The sequence below is a fragment of the Hyalella azteca genome, unplaced genomic scaffold (genome assembly GCF_000764305.2).
Source record: "Hyalella azteca isolate HAZT.00-mixed unplaced genomic scaffold, Hazt_2.0.2 contig8450, whole genome shotgun sequence".
NCBI lineage: Eukaryota > Metazoa > Arthropoda > Malacostraca > Amphipoda > Hyalellidae > Hyalella > Hyalella azteca.
The window spans coordinates 135,227-159,170 of NW_025938542.1; the positions used below are offsets into that span (position 1 = coordinate 135,227).

At 37.1% G+C, this 23,944-nt stretch overlaps 1 protein-coding gene across 2 annotated transcripts; it reads right to left on the reverse strand.

Moving 5' to 3' along the window:
* Positions 1–329: 329 nt before the first annotated feature.
* Positions 330–17,491, reverse strand: LOC108680707. Of its 2 annotated transcripts, none has more exons than XM_018169593.2 (8): positions 17,271–17,491; positions 7,578–7,681; positions 6,465–7,013; positions 5,388–5,540; positions 4,538–4,648; positions 3,700–3,854; positions 2,947–3,124; positions 330–2,781 (listed from the first exon to the last, which is right to left on the reverse strand). In XM_018169593.2, the coding sequence occupies exons 2-8, from the start codon at positions 7,656–7,658 to the stop codon at positions 2,644–2,646; spliced, it is 1,365 nt and encodes a 454-aa protein (XP_018025082.1). In that variant the 5' UTR covers positions 7,659–7,681; positions 17,271–17,491; the 3' UTR covers positions 330–2,643. The 2 variants fall into 2 exon arrangements, with proteins under 2 accessions (XP_018025082.1, XP_018025081.1); XM_018169592.2 differs by lacking the exon at positions 17,271–17,491 and adding an exon at positions 11,140–11,285.
* Positions 17,492–23,944: the final 6,453 nt, after the last annotated feature.

Here is a 23,944-nt window from a genome sequence, read left to right on the forward strand (position 1 = left end):
ACTGCAGACGAGGGCAGCACATGTGAGGGTAGAACCTGCGACGTGCAGACTGCAGACGAGGGTAGCACGTGTGAGGGTAGAACCTGCGACGTGCAGACTGCAGACGAGGGTAGCACGTGTGAGGGTAGAACCTGCGACGTGCAGACTGCAGACGAGGGTAGCACATGTGAGGGTAGAACCTGCGACGTGCAGACTGCAGACGTGCAATTTACGTTTGAATGTCCAATCTCAGTTGCGGATTGATGCGCTGTAACCCAGCAGTGTCAAGAGGAACCTATCAGTACGTCAGGTGGAACCAGAAGGCTCATCAGGCAGAAATTAAATCTTAATCCGGAGAAATATTTACTGAGAGACACAAATACAAAATAAATGTCGAAAAACCATACAGGAAAATGTCGAAGCCGAGATAAAAAAAGTAATAAATACGACAAGTACACAAACGTAAAGTGCGAACCTAAACTTCGCGTTAAAAGCAAGGTGTCGTTATTCGTAAATGATGAATTATAAGTCTATTTCTTGGGAAACAACATGTAAAACAGTAGATGGAAGAGGACGTTGGAATGTACGAAACCATCTCGGTACTAAATTTAGAATCATTTCAAGGACTGATAGATGTCGATAAGGAAAACAATCGTGCTATTTTCCCTTAAAATACAATTAATAATGATAACTATTATCCAGATAACAAAAATAAAATGTATTAAAATAGATTATTACCACAATTGCAAATCCTTATAGCGCTAATATCACTGAAAGTGAGACAATAAATACAACATTTTTTGATAGGGTAACTTAACAATTCAGAAAGAAATAATCTCATATATCCATGTGCTTCGTAAGCGTTGGAGTATCCGAGGTAACTCGAATTTCAGTACGTATTAAAACTTAAGGTCTGTAATTTGAGAAGATACTTGACAGGGTGAGTATGGACGCAATATGAATTAACTCAAACTTGATTTTGTACGACCACTTAGAGTCAACTTCACACACGAAACAATAAAGAAATAACAATTTAATGATTAAATATAAAAAAAACATTCTACAAAAAACGTTAACATAATTTGCGCACATAATTGTGCGTACAATAATAGTTGATGTCTTCAAGAAGCCATCACCAAGCTAATTACAACACCTAAATGTGATTTAAATAACCACAACGAACTGATAAACACAATGTGCGTAGCATCACACGAAGCTCTAATTTATTTGTATCGTAGGTAAAAATAACTTTGTTGCCAGGTGCGGTATCCATTACGTGGTGCAGAATGAATTTCAATTTTGAGCAGGAATTAAAATCAAATTACGCAGTGGAGTGAGAAAACAATCATAAACCTCGGAACGAAGAGAATACAATTTTGAAACATAAAAAACAGGTGAAAATACCAAACTAGTAATGAATTTAAAGTAAATTAGCGTACGTAACGTGTGAATGGAAATTTAAAAGTGAGGGAGTGGACCTTTGAACATATAATTTATAAGGGTTTTTGAAAGCTCAGCTACAGCCCTCCAGAGATCCGTTTGCTGCAAGTGTATAGGTATCTCTTAATAAAGATCAGTTGCAAGTCGTCCAAGATACGTGCGCTCCAGGTTTCCCCATTCGTCGTGGCGAATTTTGAGCCCCAAAACCAATGAAGCACAAATGCACTAACGATTATATGCATCAGCTAGAAAAAATATCTCGAATGAAATTATGAACGCCGTCAAAATGCACACTTAGTTCATCGAACATCGATGGTGGATGAGCAATCTTAGTCTAAGACGAGTGGCTCCTACATCACGTGGAATCATATTTCAGCAGCATGGAAACACAATAATACATTTGGATGCTTATTAATCCTCATAGTTCCAGTTAATCCTCATAGTTCCAACCGAAAGCAATGAAAGCTTAATTCAGCTTAGTAATTTTAAAGCTTAATAAGTAAGCTTTTTTCAAAAGCCTAATAATTTTTATCAGTGAAAGCTTATTACGATAAGGCCAATTTGGTTAGAATCACAGTAACGAATTCGTATCGATTAAAATAAATATATTTTAACAACTAACGTTCCGGCGACGATACAACTCTGCGACACAAATAAGACATATCGAACAACAATGTGACGTAGAGACAAGACGGTTAATTGATACGCAACTTCTCCATACACGAGAAGTCACTAATATGTATGAGAAGATACTAATAAAAATGTGAACGGAATGCGTACTACCAGCGAAGGTAAGACGTGTTGTTTCTCTATATACGAGCCTAAGTTAAATACACTCGAGTGTTGAATAGGAATATGGGTAAAACGTTCTTCATCAATTTATTTGGTTTGCTATGCTAGTATTTATCCAACAAAATGTAACTTAACACGACAAATAAGCTAATTTACAAAATGGATCAATAGTACATTTAACATAAGGAATAAAATCAACAGTTTTTCTTAAAATTTGGAAATTTCCCGGTAATGATACCCGCGATCGGTATGTATGGGTTACAGATATACGGGTACCAGTAATCATATTCGTAAAGTTCAATTCCCATTTAAAGAAATGACTCGGTGACAAGCAAACGCTTCTGGAAAACTTATAAAGAGTAACCGGAAGGAAATAATCTACAAATCTCATTACCTCTTCTAAACGTTATTTTGTGTTTTTGTTTATTATGTTTACGTATCCAAGTTGATGCCAGCGTAGCGCAGCATGCCGATGTGGTGTAGGAAGGCGTGTACGTGGGACGTGTACTCTAGTTTGTATTTAGGGAAGTGGCCGACGTGTCCTGACTCGTTGAATACTTTCGCAAATACCTGAAAATAATATCGATTATAATCCATGCGAAACTGTTTTTAACACGGATTTTACATCAGTGTTATTTTTTAGACTTCATTCAAATTCATCATAAAATGTCACAACATCAAATAATATCATGATTTTCCAAAAAGCAAATGAGAGACAATGAAGGTATTACGTACCTCGAAGCCGTACTTGTGCCACCAGTTGGCGAGGTTAGTGTTGATGTAGGGCACGGAGACAGGGTCAGCTCTGGAGTAGAGGAAGAGGCTGGGTGCGCGGCAGTAGTTCTTGTGGAACATGTCCTGGGTCTTGACGTAGTGACGTGTTGCCGCCTCGTACCGGAACTCCAGAAACCAACTGCGATACCAGGAGTCAAGTTAATAACATAATAATAATAACCGACAAATATATAATAATAATATAATAATATATGCCAATAATTCCAATACCGACAAACCAACTACAGTTGCATTAGTACAGTTATACATAACCATTGATATTAATTCTAATACTGAGGGCAAAATGTGATTCCAGGAGTCAAGTTAGGCTACAGAATAATTTTAATAATTCTAATACCGACAAATCAACTACAGTTGCATTAGTACAGTTAAAATAACTATTGATATTAATTGTATTAATGAAGACAAAAACTAACAACTGAAATCAATTTAAACAACAGTGATCTACAATAAACATTGTCTCTATCACATTTGGGCATTAAACAACTACTGACATTTTTTGAAAATCTTCCAGCCATGAATTCTCTTCCATATAAATACTAACAACGCAATTATTTGTCCATGTTTGACCATGACCAAACACGCCAATAACTATTAAATCATAAGACGTTAACAAAAAATTTTTCAGCATATGAAGCGTTATTCGAAATAGTAACACATCAGCAAAAAGCGCATTTCAAAGGCGGAACTGACTCTAGGGCGTCCATGATCTTGATCTGCAGGATCCTGTTGTTGGTGATGGACCGCGAGACGCCCTCCTTGAGACCGGGCAGGTCGCAGGGGCTGTCCCAGACCTGCCCGATGAAGCGCGGCCTGATGCTCAAGTAGCGGTCCTCGTGGGCCTCCATCTGAACACGAGGGTTGAGGGCGGTCAATGCCAGGCAAGGGTCAGGAATGAGGGTAATAATAGAGGGAACAAGCTGTCGTGGCAGTCAATGCGAGGCATGATTAGGTAACAAACCGAAATTTCGATTACTGTCCAACTAAAATTATAGAAAAAAATGCCATAGTACCAAATCTTAACTGAGATATTGTAGCATTTGTATTAAATTATCATTAATGCTGATGATAATTGTTATTAACAGGTATTGCCGTATTGTTATTAACAAATTATCACAGAGGGGGCTATACACCAACGGGACAGCTCGATTTAAGCCGGATTTCTCCATTGCCGTCGTTCAGCTGTAGAAAGCTTTCTAATTCACATGAAAATTCATACACTTGTAAAGAAGAGAAATAATAAATACAGTAAACAGTAATTATGGTGAGGCCAAAGTTAGATGACGAACTGTCCTTCCGTCCTAGGCATCTTTGATCAGTCACACTGAATTATTATTATTATTGGTAAAGTTATAATAAGAGTGCAATTTAACTTTAGAGGACTGATAACATCGAACTAATTTACAAAACGACGATCACTTAGGAAAAGCTCACTTAAATTATTACTCAACTAACTCCTAGTCATGACCTCCATGACCCACCTTAGTCATGACCTCCATGACCCACCTTAATCATGACCTCCATGACCCACCTTAGTCATGACCTCCATGAAGCCGTAAGCCCCCACACTGAGGCCGTGTATAAGCAGCTTGTGCCAGCACGTGTTAGCGAGCAGATACTCCAGCACCTCCCTGGCAGCGACCTGAGGGATTACATTAAACTTGCAGATATATAAATAATATATGTTTTAATTTCATGCTAATACTTAGGCAGAAAGCAACTCTTAACACATCATTATAAATCTCCATTCCTCGATCTTCTTCATCTTTCATGCACAAAACTACGTTCAATCCGCCTGGGAGTGCAGCAATAATTGAGCTCAATCAACCTGGTCCCTCAAGCAGACTTCTTACGTTTGTCGGTGCTCGTCAAAAGTCCTTTGGGTTTTCTCGTTCCTAGGGGGATTGTTCCTGAGCGCCCCGCCATAGAGCTCGCAGTATCTAACCCCGCCGTACCACAGAGAACTTAACCCCACACTTATAGGGTTAAGTTCTTACGTAAGGTAAGATTCCTTACATTTTTTTCTCTGTACGTTAGGACGCTTATACTTGGCGTTAAGACGTCAAGTGTAAGCGACCTCTTGTGCGGGTGTCATTTTTGTAGCTCTTAACCAGTCCCTCCTTATAATTCGTCTCTTTAAGATGCTAACGCTGCTTCTTCCAAGTCAGCTGTGGGTTAGACATAGGGACATCCCGTCCCGTCTGGGCTATAAAAAAATTTGAGAAGTTTTCCGCTTCCCTCGCGGAAGGATTTCCGCTGTGGTGCGAAATAGTTTGATAGCTGAAGCGTTGATAGCTGATCCTACTACTCAACCCACCTGGGCAGGGCAATAACAGAATACAATGCACCTGGGCGCCGGGCAATAACACAACACAACGCACCTGGGCACGAGGCACGGGTCTGAGCAGGTCGAGCGGGGTGATGTTCACCCTGAGCACGTCAATGCCCAGGTCGGTGTAGAGTCTCGTGTACTTGGCGACGTGCTTATCGTGTGCCATGAGCCATGGGTACAGCAGCACCAGCGGCCGCGCGTCCTGCCATACAACAAAACTTCAATGAAACTTGCAGAGGAATAATCCCTTGGGACCGAGCGCGACTCAAGATATAAATGAAAAATTGCAATGAAATTCAATTTTCTCAGTTTAAAATGAAAAAAATGGCTAGACATGAAAGATTGACACTAGTGTTTATTGTGTGATAAGAGGTGATAAAAATGGAATCTGAATTGATATTGGGGAAATAAATTGTTAGGCAACATTTTTTGGGGGAAATGCGCGTTAAACTGAAAACAAAATTGAGGGTTTAGAGTTTGTACGCATAGCTTATCTTCAAATATTATTCATGAGATTTCAAAGTCCCAAGCCAAAGAACCAGCATTCCCGGTACAATGTCAGGTAAAAGTAAACTGATCCTAACACACTACGAACATGCACGCATAGAACAATCACCTCGAGAACAAGTACCTACTCAAAGAACAAGAACTTTGAGAACGCACACGAAATACAGGAACGCATAGAACATGCACGAAGCTAACAGGAATGCGGGAACAAACGTTCCTAGAACAAGCACGCCGAAAACAATACATGATTTTAGCATATGATCATATGTTCAGTTTTGAAATGCCTAGCAAATTACGGACCAGGCAATAAGTTCAGCAGCTATCTCTCAATCAATCGTCAGCTATGGAAAGATCGGGTTCCAAAGGCCGGATCCCTTGTGGAATCAAGTCACAAAAATTACAAGAATCGGCAACAGGCCATGGGCCTATTTCTTCAGTGCCGACACTTCTATTATATTCTATGAACAAGAATCGGCAACAGGCCATGGGCCTATTTCTTCAGTGCCGACACTTCTATTCTATTCTATTCTAAAACAAACATCCCAAAGAAGACGCACACCGAGAACAGACACTAATCTCAAACAATCAAGTCAATTTGCCGAGCTGTACAGTTGCCCACCTTGTACTGCTTGCGCTGAACCTGCGTGTACGTGCCTTCTTCAGGCACTGGAGATATGAGCGTCATATACTTGGAGATCTTATCGATATGGAGTTTTCTTTGATAACAATACATAGAGAGGGCGCTGGTGCTGGACGGGCCGCTCTTGAAACGATTCACGTCCAGCTTTGGTAAATGCTCCATACAATAAGGATCTGAGCCAAATACGCCTGGCATTTTAGGAAGAGTGCGAATTTGCAGCGGCATGCCATTTCTGCCGATAATGACATTAGACTTGGAGCCGTGAGGCAGCGATTCATTGATCACTTTGGGGTGGTCGTAAATGTCATCGGATAGGGGGCTTGGATAAGCAGCTGCTGGGGCAGTGGATTGCTGGAGCGGGATTGTTGATTTATGGTGAAGTGTGAGAGTGGATTTCCGTTGGATTCGTGATGGGGAGCTGGTGCGGTCGTGGATTGTGTGCGTGCTAGATGAGGAATTTGTGAGGGGATTCGACGCTTCCCCACTTTGCGGGACTTTGTTGAATATGTTTCTGCTGCACGCTGGAGCCTGGCAGTAGAAAATTCAAAATTTAATAATAACGCATTCAAAATAGAAACTTATATCGAATTATGGAAACAACAACTTTTTGAAAGTGAAAAAAATAATGGAATATTGAATACATCAAATTCATCGAACCTATATAGTATACCGGTAATTGAGAAATGAGAAAGAAATTGATGATTATATCAAGTACCGGTATTCAAATTAAATTCTAATCTCTGAGGCACGTAATTTTTCGAGGCAGCGAGTCCTTATATCAAGAACACTAAGCCATCAATTTCGAATTACTAATGAAATCAATCAAATGATGTTACGTATATTTAACAGCGCAATGAAAATATTTCTGAAAATTACATAGATTTTTGCTGGTGTGCCCTCTTTTGATGTGAGCTACCAAATAATGCGGAACAAGCGTTCTATTACAAACGTAATAACAAGTATTCTCGAAATGCAATCCGCGGTAGGACATGCTTGAGAATTAATATTCCATCGTTGTTTTTACATGAGAAATTAGTCATAGATGAAAGAAATGAACCGAACGTGACGAGCAGCTTTTTTTTCAGAACTCACCGCGACCTTAGCCGAGCAGGACGCTCCAGAACGCATGCCTGCCTGAAGGAGAACTAGAACGCCGCTGCCCTGCATCGTCATGATCCTCGACGTCACGCTGCAGGCTGCGAAAAAATTGGTAATTAATTATCATAAAACTTTCGAATTATTAATTATAGAAAGAAAACAGTGCGAGAATTTCTAGATAAAAACGATAGCAGAGAAGCTAAGGAATATTAAGTACAAATTTAGCAAATGGAGATTAAGGAGGAAAATATGCACCCTAAATTGCAAAAGGAAAAAGTAACCGAAAAATTATCTTAGTGTATACTGAAATTTATATTTTTTGCAATTAATTGAAGGGAAGGAATAAAAGAAATATTAACATTATATACGAACAAAAATAAATACCGCATCACTGCGTTATCAGCAAAGAAATTGACAGATATTAAAAATGTAGCGAAAGTGAAAAAGCATATACCTATATAAATTACATAGAAAATTGTACAAGTTAAAATGATACAAAAAGAGATGCTGTAGATCGCAAAGATGAAAGCAAAAAATTTATCAGTATGTTGAAATATCATTAAATTACAGGTGACCAATGCAAAAAAGTTGAACATAATTGCTGGATAGCGAGTGAAATATTATATACGATATAAAAATATACATTATAAATACTGACATGTTAAATATATAATATTAAAATATATATATAAATATATAATGTAAATACTGACACGTTTCACGTGCTGAATATAAAAATAATAATAAAAATGATTTTTCCAAGACAAAAGAAACTTTTGCAATAGAAATGACAAATTTTTATAATTGAAAAGTTCATGGTGTTCCAATAGAGGACCTCACTAATTATTTCAACAGAGAGAACATTCTATGACATTCAAGTCTGCGCGAGATCTGCTTTTTCTGTAATGACGGTTCTTTGGGACGAAAAACAAATGTGGACGAGGTCGCGCACTGTCACTTCGATACATAAAAAATACAGAGCTGAGGTTCGCATAGTGAATAGCAAAATTATTTGGCGTATACACAAACATGAAATATTTATTGACATAAATATCGTTTTGGTTAGGGTATTACGCGTAGGATTTTAAAAAATTCATAATATAAATCATGCTTCCCGTCACTTATAATACAACTTGGTTTAAATCAAAATGTTTTACATTTTAATTCAACATAGTTCAGGAGATGTGTTCTAAATCATTTAGGATTCTGATTATTGAAGGTCTACGTACGTCTAGAAATGCAACGACACGCGCTAGCAGTTATGATGCCAATAAACTATTTCTCAGCACGAACAAGACGAATGGAAAGCCACTTATCACATCCTGGCTTGCGCTCTCTTATAACAACAGAACATGTGTACTACAAACCTAGGTAACACGACTCTCAAATGTCCTGCGGTATTTCAGGGAGCAGATGTTGAAGAACTTTCATACCACGAGTAATATTCTGTGTTTATATTAGAGGAGAGTATTTAAGATAATCATTAGGAGAAATTGTCACGGATATATATTAGGCAAAAATAGTTCGGATTAAGATCAAAGGAAAGTCCTTGAAATTGATACTAGAGGAAAATGTTTGGGATCAATATGAGGTGAGTGTTAGGGATAAATATTAGAGGAAAGTATCAAGGGTTATTATTAGATGAAGGCATTAGGTATTAAAATTAGGGAAGAATAGTCATGTTTTATATTGGAGAAATATTTAGACGCTGTGCGAGGAAAGTATTTAGGATCGCTTCTAGAAGAAAGTGTTTAGCACTAATATAAGAGGAAAGTATTCATTATAAATATAAGAGAAAAAAAATTGGAATTAACATTGGAGAAGAGTCGATAAAAATTACTATAACTTTCAATGCCACATAGTAGGCAACAAAATATAAATCCATTAAACAAATTAATGATTTTATGTGCATATAGATGAGAGGTAATCGGTACGATTTATCAACTTCAGCCAACACACGTCACTCTACACGTGTACTGACTTCAGCCAACACACGTCGCTCTACACGTGTACTGACTTCAGCCAACACACGTCGCTCGACACGTGTACTGACTTCAGCCAACACACGTCGCTCGACACGTGTACTGACTTCAGCCAACACACGTCACTCATGTATTGACTTCAGCCAGAGACGATAATGTCACGAGGTAAGGAAATCCAATCAATAATCCAATCCAGAATGAGGGAAATATCGTCAAGGAAGTATGTTTATTTTTTCGTGATATTTTCAATTAGTTCTAACGAAATTCTGGTCATGATAATTTTGGCTCTCGTGATTATTTTGCCACGATGATTATCATGTCACGCTGATTATTTTGTATCGATTATTACCTTGCCACTATTAGTATTTATCGAGCAAAGAGGATTACCTTTTCATGATAATTTGCCTGCTAGTATGATTACTTCAACGAGATGATAATTTTAGCGACAACTTTTGGAAAATATCATTTCATGACCCGATAATATTTTGCAGTTTATGCACCGAATCATTCTTTTGTCCAGAAAACACTGACCCGTGGACCCTATATATATAAGGCTGACCCTTCATGTGCACCCGTGATCGGTCAGACGGTCAATACTTGACCTGAGGGACTCCAAGCCCTCGGAGAATAGCTCCTCATTTGCTTCACGAGGGTAGAGAGTTTAGGCTCGTTTTATAGGGAGAGGTGGAGAATGAAAAAGCGGGAAGTAGAGAAGAAAATTAAAATAGAGAAAAAATTAATAAAGAAAAATAGAAAAGGATAATTAAAAAAGAAGAATTTGGATTGCCATTGAAAATTTATTTCAAATGTTGAGCAGTATTTTTGAAAGTGTGAACGTACGTATTTCGTTTTCTACAATATACATGTGTGTACTTTTAGTTACAGTACTTAGTAGCACATCAATGAAGTCTGCTTATTCCATACTACGAAATGTCTAGCGTGTTGATGGTAACAATGCCTGAAATGTCTTGTAGTAATGAAGGCAATAATGCTGGAAATGTCTTTTAATGTTGATGGTAATAATGCCGGAAATGACTCGTGCCGTTGATGACCATATAATGAGGAAATTGCACTTGGTGTAGTATTGAAATTTGCTCGTTGCAGCTGTAGATGGCAACTGCCTACCTACTGTAACGGTCAATGACATGTAAATCGTCACTCAGCAGAAACTGCAACTGCACACTCGTTCCTGGAAACTGCATAACACTGGTCGTGGTCAGAACAACGATTTGTTGTATTCGTTAATCACATGATGACTACAAAGCTGTTTCGATCGCGCCAGAGAGATGTGGTTTACTTTTGTTTAGGAAATATATTGTTTTTATTGACGGCTGACAACTAAAGGGCTGTGGCGAAGTTATCAGCATTTATGGTAGACAACTCCGTCTCCTCAACACATGAATGGTTTGAGAAAATTACTCGCCCTGCCAAATTAAAAGCATTAAATTGTTGGGCGTTTGGTGAGGTCACATCGTTGAGAACAATGCTATTTAGTTTGTTACATTAAATAAATCTTTGCGCGCCATATAGCAACACGTGTAATAATCCATGCGAACGAACACATGAGTACTTACAAAATTAACTTTCACCGAATAGAGGACACAAAAACACAGGATGCACTTGATTATGGGAGCACTCCAATCTCCTTTGGCAGAAGTAAGGTCTACTACATATACACACAAATCTCAGTGGCGCGACGCGACAACTGGTTGTCAAACAGCTAATTCCTTCTTTAAATGCAGGGCTGCGGCAGCGAGCGTATGACAACATGCATCAGCAGCAAGCGTACGACAACATCTGCCGCTGGTGCAAGTGAGCGGTCGCTCTCGATCATGCAGCAGGCACGTGATAGCTGCAGACTGCAGCGTTGCTATGACTTGCAGGTTACGGTGAACTGCAGCTTCTAATATTCTTTCAGCAATGGCCGTATGTTCAACGATGATTACAAGTGAAAAAGTTGTTACTAGTACCGCATTGACGTTTTTCTAGTATAGTTAACTGCAAGTAATTATCATCAGTTTTAACATGATGCCATAACATGCAGTCTATGGTAAATTTCACGTAGAGCTTAATCATTTACAAGGATTGTTATAAGATGACATTTATTGTAAATTCGTTCTTGGACAAAAGTAATACGGTTATCAATAGCCTTGCTACAATTAGGGAGTGAGAAAGCTTGTATTCTGAAATATGCCAATACAAATTTTATTTCAGTATAAAATTTGCGAGAATTTATTAACCAAGAATTTAGAATTGTTTCATTTGCTCTCTAGAACTGTCTTGCGCGGCCACTTATTTCATGAATACACTGTCAATATTGTAATATGTCTATATAGTATGTAATAATATTGTAATATCAATATATCATAGTATAGTAATAGTCATATAATAGTAGTAATAGTACATAGTAAGTAATAGTCATAGTAACATGTCAATATTGTAAGAATTTGTACAAATTGCACGTAGGGCAATCTAGCTTAAGTGTATTTAACAGCTTTCCTGCATGGCCACCTACTGTATGAATTCTATACAGTTTTCCTGCACGGTTACATATTGTATGCACTGCACCCACGCATTATTCACGCATCTCATGATGCCATTACGCCATTGTCGAGATTTTGATTGAATATCTCTAATTAAAATCCCGTAATTTTGTGAAGTTTCTCGTTTAGCGCTTGTACGTTTCATCAGCTCTGTGAAGCGTCGGGAACATATAAGCTACAGTCGCATCTGCATCATGCAGCGATCGCGTGCCCAAGTTCTCTAATCGCGTGTGATCTCGCAGCTGCAGATTTGAACTATAGTACATCAAAAGCCTATTATTAACCGGAATAATATTCCAGAATGATTGCATATGCAATGCTCCAAGTTTAATACCAGTGAATGATGGGAAACTATGATCGTTAGAATTGTGTGGTGGACAGCTAAAACAATACTTATAAATTAATAAAAAAATGCAATTGATAATATCTGTTATTTAGTCCGTATGAAAATCAATGATTCATCATATGTGGATGACAATATGAAACCTGGTATTATGAATATGATTAAAGACTGGCATTATAGGGGTTCTGCCATATTTTCCCTTTTTTCCTGTTGATGCCCATTTGTAAAGTTAGAAAGCTTCAGATGGGAACTGAAAGCAATGGGTATAGAAAAATGATGGTAGGAGTTATGGTAAGTGCATTTGATAATTTAAGTTGCATTCATAGCCGGGATGTGAATATTTTATCCACGCAGAAGTAATTAGCGAATTTTACGTCTAATTTCCGGCCTATATAGTATATACTAATTCCTCAATAAAGTCTGCTGAATTATGATCACTAAAATTATATCAAAATAATTTTCTCCTCCTTTAGATAGGTAGGGTCACTGGCAAGACCATCGGGAATGGTATTGTTAACTGATAATAGATAAGGGTATGATACAAGTCCGGCGATTTCAGAGTTTATCGATGAGGGCTCGATGTTAACGGTCACCAACCGCAATATGAAAATTTATCACCAGCAACTCTCTGGGCAACATTGATAATACTTATCAGTACTTCGCGACACATCTGATATGACAGCAATTTGTTCAACTGTAAAATCGGGGTGACTAATTTATTGATTGTGTTTTATTTTTGTAGTGAGAGGATGCAACGACTTCTGCTTCATCCGTAAAGAAAATATCGTATCATGCAGCATTTACTTGTAGTCAATTCTAACTAGGTGTTGAGACATAACAGTTCATTATTTCTTCGTTATCACAAATCATAATTGGTAAGATTGAATAAAAAGTAGAATTCACTAAGAAAATTTACACATAAATCGAGAAATAAGCTCCAAACGTGAATCCTTTGCTTTCAAGATACACGAGTTACCCATGTGCACGCAGACGGTGGCCCTTGCACGCGCTGATGGCGTGCCGCCACCTGTACTCCGGCCATACGGCCAACGTGTTTTGTTGGCTTTAACTAAAAAAATATGGGAACGTATACCTCCTAATGATGAGAAAAAAGCTATAGCTTTAAACAATCAAATTGCTCTGGAGCAGTAAGCCGTATGTATATAAGTTATTTTTTTTTGTGCTGAGAATTCATTGTACAATTTCATGTGAAAAACGACACTTGGTCAAATTTATATTAATTTATTTGCACTCAAATTGAAACATAAATTATCTCTTACCATTTCAATTGCTTTTGGAGATAGCGATCGACAACACAAATCAAACTTAATCTGAACTTGCTCCACAAACTTAATTCACGGTATACATCAGATTATCTAATTAAATCTAGTAATCAATCAATAAGAATAACGATATCCCGTTTGCAAAAATGTGGTGTTGGAAGCAGCAAAAATGCTTTCCAACCTACACAAAATTACCTCTGACAAAATGATTCGACATTTCTTCGTTGACCAGTGCATTTAGGAGGTGAAGATCTCCATAGTACCGAGGCGACCGCCAAGACGGGACACTACCTAGTACCTACCTACGTATACATTACAGTGCGTGCTGGAATGCTTCATATTCTACAGTAATCATAAGAACCGATCACTGACCAATTGGTTCCGAGGTTCGTGGGAGTACAAAACGCAGACGAATTATGACCTCAGCTTCGTGTGAATTAAGGGTAATGCGTTATTGACAAGACGCCTTTATGGAAACATGCACCACATAGAAGCAAGTGTTATTATTACTGTCAACCACTAGAAGTACCATCAAAGTAGCATGAGTGAAATTTATATTTAGTCACTATTAGTGTTTTCAAAAATAACCCCAAAAGTAGAGAGTGAGGACATTACTGTCAGTCACTAGAAGTATCATCGAACATGTACCGGAAGATATGCTGCATGAGTATCGCGTTCTGAAGATTATAGTGGCCTGATATATAACACATTGTATCAAATACTGAACCATCGAAACATGAGCAAATCACCATGAACTATGTATCAACATTCGAGATTTACAATAACAAAAATCAGGTCCTGGATTTCATTATCCAGGAATTCCATAACACAGAATTAGTTAAGTCGGTATTTATTTATGTTGATGATATAGTGGGAAAACGGACATTTCCGAGGAATTCAGGTATTGAATTGCAGGCAGGAACATGTTTACCTTATGCAGGAATCATACATACAGATGTTAGAATCCAGAACAGCTTTAATGCATCCAAAAACATACGCAGCAGCTGTAGAAATACAGAAGGAAAAACGAATACAGAAATCAAATATAGAAGTCCGCTGAAAGGAAAATTAAAAAGCCCAGAAAATGGATCACTCTGGCTTCGCGTGATATGGCAAGACTATCATGATGACGGTTCGTGCTGCTCAACGTGAGAATAGGAACGTTTACGTCAAAACGTTACACGTTTTTCTACCCAGTGTGACGAGGAAAGGTTTACTTCAAACGTTTAACATTTGTCTACCCTGTGCGACGAGAAGACGTTTCTGCCCAAGCGTTCAAATTTTATATTCAGTTCAAATAATGTTCAATTAGAGAAAGAGTGCTTCATAACGTTCAACATTTTCCTATCCAGTACGACGAGAATGATTGCTTCCAAACATTGAACGTTTTTTAGCCGGTGAGACGAAGGGAAGAGTGCTGCCAAACGTTCAAATTTTTCTATCCAGTGCGAAAGGGGAAAGAAAATTGCGTTTGAACGTCGGACTTTTCTCTATCCAGTGCGACCAGCTAGGGTTTGAAGATTGTGTCCAAACGTTATATAATCGTTTCTCTATACAGTGCGCGCAAAAACAAAAAGGTTGTGTAAAAACGTTTAACTTTTCTTACCCAGTGCGATAAGAGGAAGAAAATTGCTATCAAACGTTCGTCGTTTTTCTATCTAGAGAGACGAAATATCTGCCAACCTATGCATTAAGAAACGGTTTTGTAAGCTAGATTTAAAAGTTCCGTGTTTCTGGGAGTATGGAGTAGAGAATAGTGAGTAATAAATGAGTTATGAATATTGATTACTGAATTTTGAAAAATTAATTATGAGAAATCATCGATGAGCGATGAGTGAGTAATAAAAAAAACGAGTAAACTTTAATCTGAGAGCATGTAAAAGGAAGTTTTAAGTACATAAAGAAAAAAATTCACATGTAAACATTCATTTCCGGGCATTTTTTCGGCATGAAATATCTTGAATGTCACGAATTAAGGAAACTCAAGTAGAAATGCGTAAAACAGTGCTACACTTAACGCTGTGCTCGTCAATTCATCTAATTATTTAGCGTAATGATTACAGTAAAAAAAAATGACTAAGTGACTATACCATATATATGTGAATAACTATGCAAAACGAAACCATGGGCTCGTTTTATCTATCATCCCCTTACGAAAAAAATATATCTCAGTACTCACTGCAGTGAGTGACAGAGAGCGCATTTTCTGGTCGACGAAAACATGAAGTCACGGACAGACGGACATGACGAATACAATAGGGCATTTTTCCATAAATGAGAAACAGCGCTAAAAAAGAATTCCTTGCTTTAAAAATTATTTTCAAACGTTTACTAGAATGAAATCTGATAATAGGCAAGATATTGTGAGCTGTCATAGACTGCAATTCATAAGATAACGTAACCACCACTCCGAATACGGCCTCAGCTTTGGTAAATTTATGCGGTCTAGTGCAAGCAGATAAAGATAGAGCTGACTCCCACAGCAACAAGACTCGAGCTCGGTTGCTAACTGCATTGCGACTGCGGTTTTTTAAGGGAAGCTACCAGACGTACAATTCTCGCTTTCAATTCCTTTGAATCTATTGGAAGAGGACAAATTACCGATAAAAGCCTCTCTGAAGGTAAATTGTAACAACATTTAGTCATATGAATTGCGTATGTTGGTGTATATTTGGTCACATCAAATATTTTTTTCCAAACATGTAATACATAAGAGGCAGACGTACAATACCTGCGGTATGACCGCAAGCGAAGATCCACCTTCCGTAGATTCCGTTCTACAAAGCCAACTTTCGGTGTTTCTCTAACACAAACCTTAGTCTTATAGCAAAATAACCGGAAAGTTTCACTTTGTGACTACAATTTTTTTTACTTCACACCATAAGACTTTCGATGTAGCCTTCATATGCATAATCGTCTCACCTATGATTCTGTCAGCTAGTAAACTATCTACTGTCATCTATGCACTTTTGTATTACATTGCGCGAAACATCGCCCAATTTTGTACCGCCAGCCTTCAATTCAGAAAAAGTCGGTCAAAATATGCATTGAAAAAGATGCAGCTCTAAAATCTTCGGTAAACCCAATCGTTGCAAAATTTTCCTCCAAAGGGAATACAGATGTTTTAATTTGAATATTTTTTAATGCATATTTTGTGTGACTCTCATTCAAGGATCGGACAAACGACTTATTTAATCTATTATTTACCTTATTCTTAAATATTAGGAATTCAGTTGACATATTTTAAACCTAGTATGTGCACGAAATTCAACTTTACGTTATCTTCAACACATAATTAGGGTTGCTCTTGGCAGGGGCTCTTGGCAGTCTACATCATCGCTCACGTCAATTCGGCACGACTACTGGTCAGTCTGCACGTCAACTGAAGGAAATTTGCAAGTTTGAAGTTTAGTTCGAATTAACTCAAGTCTTCAAGTCTTTTGATCACCTCATTCTCAGTCTACGAGAGCGCCGGCTGGTTACGAACTTCCTATCATTCTGCACGATTGTCGGTCTTGCGAAAATCTGATGCTCACCTCAGTAACCTGATGTCGAGCAAGTTTAACTACTGTTCTGTGTGTAACATCAAATTTAGTCTGCAATATTGAAGAGCACAAGCACCAAGTCTGCCAAGCTATTCTGCAGAACTGCAGGCCTTTTCCTGCTCGCAAGGTCAACACTGCTGGATTGCTGCAAGATAACCTCGGGTCGGTTGTTGCTTGCTGGAGCATGAGCTTACTGTACTCATAGTACTTTATTTGAATCATGTCAATGTCATTTTTTACCTAATGAAAGCAACAATTTCAATGTTAAGTTCCGTAAATTTAACAATAAACATTAGAATAAAATTGCTGCATGATATTATTGGTTTAGGTTAAGAACTGGAAACTTAGAACATCCTGCACGAACTGGCATTGCAAGCGACTGAAGCAAGACATGGCGTGATGTGAAGACGGCCTGCTATTGGTTGGAACACACACACCTCTACTCGTAGCCAATGAACGGACAGGACTGCAGCTGGTGACGAGATTCCTCTAAATTAGGCGTCCTGGAAACGACAAAACAGTGAATTGTGAAATTGCAAAATTAGATTGACCCCTTTGCCGTCACCGAAATTGGTTAGAATTATTGGTGGTGTATTTTGCCGTGTTATGATTTTCTTAAGTGGTTTTTTGAAGCACTCTCCATATGTATCCAATTTAATTCATGGATGTTGTTGGCCTGCCTGCATTTGAATTAATCTTGCAGAATTGAATTTGGATATTAGTTTGGAAAAAGGGATTGAAATAATTTTCTCTTTATTATTATTTTTGTTTTGCATACAGAGAAAGACGAGTTTTTCAATTGAAACCTAGCCGAGACGTGACTATTTTATTCACGCAAAAGTAATTAGTGAATTATTTTAAATTATTGTGCGTCTAATTTCCGCCCTATACTAATTTATCAATAGAGTCTATTGAATTATGATCACTAGAAATAGTTCCAAATACATTATTCCTCCCTTAGCTCGGTACGGCCACCGGATTTGGATACTCATTGGCAAAATGGAAGTGAGATAATTTTATCTTTATTTTTATTTATTTTTAACGTACAAAGATAGACAAGTTTTTCGATTGAAGCATCCAATTTGGCAGCTTGTAAAAGAAATCATTATCTGTGTTAAAATATTCAACTTGAAAAACATGCATTATATCCTTAGGAAAATATAGAGGTACGACATCAATATCAACACGATTTTATAATTAGATGTTTCTGAGCGCATGTTTTGCTGAATGGTTTCGAATTTCATGCGCTCTATATAATAGACTCTGCATTCGTACTCTTATTGTTAAATACCGTTATTGTTTATATTATGTTTATATATAATAATTATAATTATAATTATTTATAAATATAATAATTATTTATGGTTTATATTATGTTTTATTGTTATTATTATTGTATTTCATATTATTTTATAAATGAAACTATACTATCTTGAAAATCAATGCCCTTAAAAATGAATAGAAGTTGCATAATTTATTTCCATAAATATTAATATTGTGAATATTTATCCAATAGCTTTCGTGATCTGTAATTCACTGTATCCCCTGTCCTGACTCAGCTCGGTAGGTCGTGTCGCAGACGTTACAGAGAACAACATCGGGGTGCCACTGCGCACCCTCTACTGCGCAACGTCGCTGGCTGCAGCGACACATAACGACGCTCTTGTGTACTCAGATTACTGGTAAACTATATTGCCTTCTCAATATTGCGTATATATATATATATATATATTCATCTGACACGACATCTTGATGAAAGCGACGAACCGCAGTGCGCACTGATGCCACAGACTATAATATTATATAGAAGACTATCACATGTAAAAGTATATTATACATTTATCATGGGCCACTGATACCTCTTTATTTTGAGATCATGTGAAAATGTTATCACAAGCTTGACTTGATTGATGTTTTTACAGAGACGGTTTATAAATAACATTCCCAACCTTTCTGTTCAATCGTGCACCTTTTTAGCGTATTTTCTCATTTACGGAAAAAGGCGCTATTGTGCTCGTCCTGTCCATCCGTCCGTCTGTCCGTGACTTCACGTTTTCGTCGACGAAAAAATGCGCTCTCTGTCACTCACAGCAGTGAATACTGAGTTATATTTTTTATGAAAGCTCATGGCACCTTCGAGAAAGGAATTGATTTATGCACATCTCGATTTTGCTGCTTATACTCTCTAATCTGTCAACCAATAATAATAACTATAAGCCGTTCACAGTCTTTTTAGCGGCAAAACGGAATTGTACGCATTTTATCGCGTAATGTTTTTCCTCCATCTGCACTCACTGGGAGGAGCTGATATCAGCCAGTTTGTTCTGGTTCTTATCTGAGACCGACCTCTTTACGGTCGCGGATGAACCCAAACTATCTTAAAGATAAATGTCATGTGAACTCTTCTTTTTCTATTATTGGGTTCCTGTTTGTTTGACTGTGGATGTATGTTTCCATCACTCGCACTTACAGTATGTCCTCGAGTGTTGCCATCACCCGCACTTATGTCCTCGAGTGTTGCCATCACCCGCACCTATGTCCTCAAGTGTTGCCATCACCCGCACTTATGTCCTCGAGTGTTGCCATCACCCGCACTTATGTCCTCGAGTGTTGCCATCACCCGCACTTATGTCCTCGAGTGTTGCCATCACCCGCACTTATGTCCTCGAGTGTTGCCATCACCCGCAGTTAGGGACCGATATAATAAAATCTCTTAGGTGTAATTTCAAATATCGATAATATTTTTAGATTGAAATCTACAATAATATTGTTGTTTATGTACGTGAATATCAGCCATTTGATAAAGTGCGTTGACTTTAAGATAAACTTTTTTAATACAACATTAAGAATATGACCTATTTTGCAGCTATCGCAATATTGACAACAACATCCTAATAGAACTGACTTGTATTTGTGCCAAAGATTGTGGGAATTTCTCCGTGCTCCTTCAGAATTGTAGGACATTGCGCCTTGTGTATATCTTTAATTGTGATTAACTGTGTTGATTCGTTTTTATTATTCACTGCTGCCCGAACCATTGTTAAGGTTCATGAATTGTTCATTATTATGGTGGCAAAATATTATATTAAAGCGCATTGTAATTTTTTCAGAACGTACTTGTTTCTTTATTAGTTCATTAAATTATCTTGGCAATCTGGAGAATGTACGGGGAATCTTTTTCGCCCATACATCACCCCCACACAAAAACTTATGTTTAATCTATACTGATTTGTCACTCTTATTTTTGTCTAATATCGCTTCATATATTCACTATCTCAAATATTTATAGATATTTTGATTTGAGAATGTTCTATTTGACACTAATATCAAGTGTTATTAAACTCTCTATTTCATACAACAAAATATTTAAATGTTTTTAGAAAAAAATATTTATTTCAAATTTAACTAAGCAGAATTGAAACATGCTTGGATGTAGTAATACCTATTCTTCGACTGTGCGCTCCAACAGATGAATATGAATTTGTATACAAGCTTCAAAACAATGCTTCCTATTCTCAACAAACATCCATGTAAAGATGGCTGCATCAGCTGATAAGCTATCAGCATCTTTGCTGTGTGTGCTGCATACCCGTCAGCAGGGAGTATCCCTGATTTGTTCTGTGTTGCTTGTGTATAAAACTCTTTTGTTTGATGATCTTACCAAAACTGCAAGGTTTCCAAACAAAAAGTTTAATGGAGATATAAAATGCATTAGACGCAGATACGAACGGTATTTTATGTAGCCAAAAGAGGCATTTGATAAATTAAACTGTGGAATTTGATGTAGACAATAATGACATTTGGTGTAGATCATTATGGTATTTGTAGTAATCAATTTAATATAGAGGCATGGATGGAATGGCGGCTGATGGAATATAAGCTGCATTTGATAGGACGCTAACGCCATTTGACGCAGACATGAATATGAGTACCATTTGATGGCTAAACGAGTTACGAGATACCGATGCATATATGCAAGTGTCATTTATGGATTCATAAGTGTCATATGATAGGGTCGCGAGTGGCATGAGATGGAGTCGCGTGAGTGGCATGAGATGGAGTGGCCAGTGGCATTAGATAGAGACACAAGTAGCATTTATGGGGACGCTAGTGGCATTTCGTTATTCCCGTTACTGCCGCTTCCTCTTTATTCCTAATTATAGCGTCGGTATCAAGCCACCGTAGAGATGATACTCCGTGTTGAGTGTTATAACCTCAGTCTTGATAAGGAGATAAGAAGTCGAGTCTCACTCTGTCTTTGAGTCATCGGTAACGTGCAAGGAACTGTTACTAGAAAAACTGCACGTCTAGAGGATAATTAAAATTTTTATTTAAAATTAAATAACGGTTGGAGAGTCAAATGGCTATTACGCAATTTTCTTAATAACCTTGTAATTCTGATTTACATATCAATAAGTTGCAGTAGGGCATTTCCGTATTAAATATGAAATTAAAATCAAATTGCTGTCAATATATCATTTTTTGAAATTCGAGTTGGTGCATGGATGTTTACCGTGACACAAAAGTGCACTCGTCGCCGAAGTTATCACTTTGTCGTAATATGAAGAACAGGCATTATGACAGGTACGCAGGGTATTATGCCCATATGAAGACCATAGAATAGAATAGAAGTGTCGGCGTTGAAGAAATAGGCCCATGGCCTGTTGCCGATTCTTGCATAATGACAGCCGATATGCAAGGTATTATGCCCATATGAAATCCAGACATTATGACAGCTACTCAAGGTATTATGCCCATTTACCAGTTGCTGACTAGGCAAGCCTCTTTGAACAGTTGTTGAATGTGATGATTAATTTTCAAGAGCACTTAGTTCTAGAGTCAATTTATAGATCTTTACTCGCGTGATATTAACCCAATATTTTATGCTAGTTTATTCACGAACAGTTTCGTTGGCTACAAAATAACTTGTTTTGAAACATTCGTTGGTTGTTAGAAAGAAACTTTTTTCAGGGGGTGTCTGCTCTAAAAAAATGGTAGTTACATTGACAGCATCGTTCCGGTATGTTATCATGTCTATTTCCCTGCACAAGATTATTCGATTTTTTGCTCAAATAAGTTATTCAGATTAATTATAATATTTGATTCAGTACTAAGTTCATTTATTCAAATTATTCCTAACCTTACCGAATAATTAAGGTTGAACAAACGTATGAAACATGTAGAATTTAGGCCCTTAAACTCTACGTTCTTTACTACTATTATTCAACTATACTACTCAGTATTTATTGAAAGCAATCACAGTTGTTGTTTTTTGAGAACTGTGAAGTAGGTTGATATGGTTTACATAAATACATCTGTTCGAGTATTGAAGGAGGATAATACAAAAACATTCTAAATTAATACCAAATTTAAAGTTACGAACGTTTTATGCAAAATATAGCAAGGAAGCTAATTTCAAACCATGGTAGTAAGATTTACGATTGTATTTCATAGGAAGAAAGTGTTCTGTTAAAATGTATTTTTAACCTGAATTTTTAATTTATAATTTCCATACCATTGATAATATTAATGACGCAGATTTACTCGCACAATTTAAAATTTTTTTACTGCTTTTTTATTTAGTACATCAACCTGAACAATTTAGTGATATTTTTACACGTACAGACCTGGCTTGCTGGACTCGTAAAATATAAAAAAAATCTCGAATTGAATTTTCGGATATTTCTCAGCACCGAAAAGTGATTTCACACTGAAAATTCTCGAAGAGCAGGTAGTTAAAAAATTCATGCACATTTTAATATAGGGTTTCATACATTCCTATATTTGTGTTAACGAGCCGTAAAATCTCTTTTGAATACAATTATGTCGATAGAATTTATTTTAGTTGCGTGGACAGTTTTACCTTTATTGCACATCAGGAGTAATCGTGCCCGTATATTTTCTCTATTTATCAAAATTAATTTATAATCATAATCGGTCCTTCATAGCTATTTTTACAACACTTCTCTTTAACTTCACTTCTTGTTTGTTTGTCTGCTACAAATCTTTTAATCGATATTTACCACATTAAGCTTCTACCTGTCCAATCGATCTGAAATTTTGCACACTTACGTGAAGTTGAAGACTATGCATGAATCAATTGACATAATGAATAATGTAAAAACATGTAAAAACGTATACATTAAAAAATGTTAAGAAATAATTTTTTATATACCTACAAATAGAAAAATAAATTCATTGTACATTAGTAAGATCGGTGACACTGGCCTCTTTAGAAGTGATGTCTTTAAAAAGTAATTTTCAAACGCATATTATTTGTATATAAATACTTCCATGAAAATTAATTTATAACTTACCTTATAATGCTATGTATCAAAAAAATTTAAAAACCTTTTGAGATCCCATGCAATATCATCACATACTTCACACCTACAAAGATTTATGAAGTATGGAGTGCAGTGATGAAGTGCAGTAATTACCGCTATAAAGTATCTTATATTCGAGAAAATAATAGAGATATCGACGGTCCGTATTTCCGTGTACAAACTGCCTAGTATTTCACTGGCTTCATATTTATCACGTCGGATAATAGCTGTGTCGACCTACTTGCTGAAGATCGTCAGGCTGCTGGTGTCACGGATTAATAATTCAGTAATGGCTAATCAATACATTCTTGATACGTTGCATTGACGAGGTCATCACTA

What these genes read in the sequence shown, in the direction of transcription:
- LOC108680707 (XM_018169593.2), bottom strand. Translation starts at nt 7,658, where the DNA reads ATGACGATGCAGGGCAGCGGCGTTCTAGTTCTCCTTCAGGCAGGCATG. An exon ending in CCTGCTCGGCTAAGGTCGCG is followed by an intron (nt 7,014 to 7,577) that starts GTGAGTTCTGAA and finishes TTCTACTGCCAG; the next exon opens with GCTCCAGCGTGCAGCAGAAA. An exon ending in TCATGGAGGTCATGACTAAG is followed by an intron (nt 3,855 to 4,537) that starts GTGGGTCATGGA and finishes CCTCGTGTTCAG; the next exon opens with ATGGAGGCCCACGAGGACCG.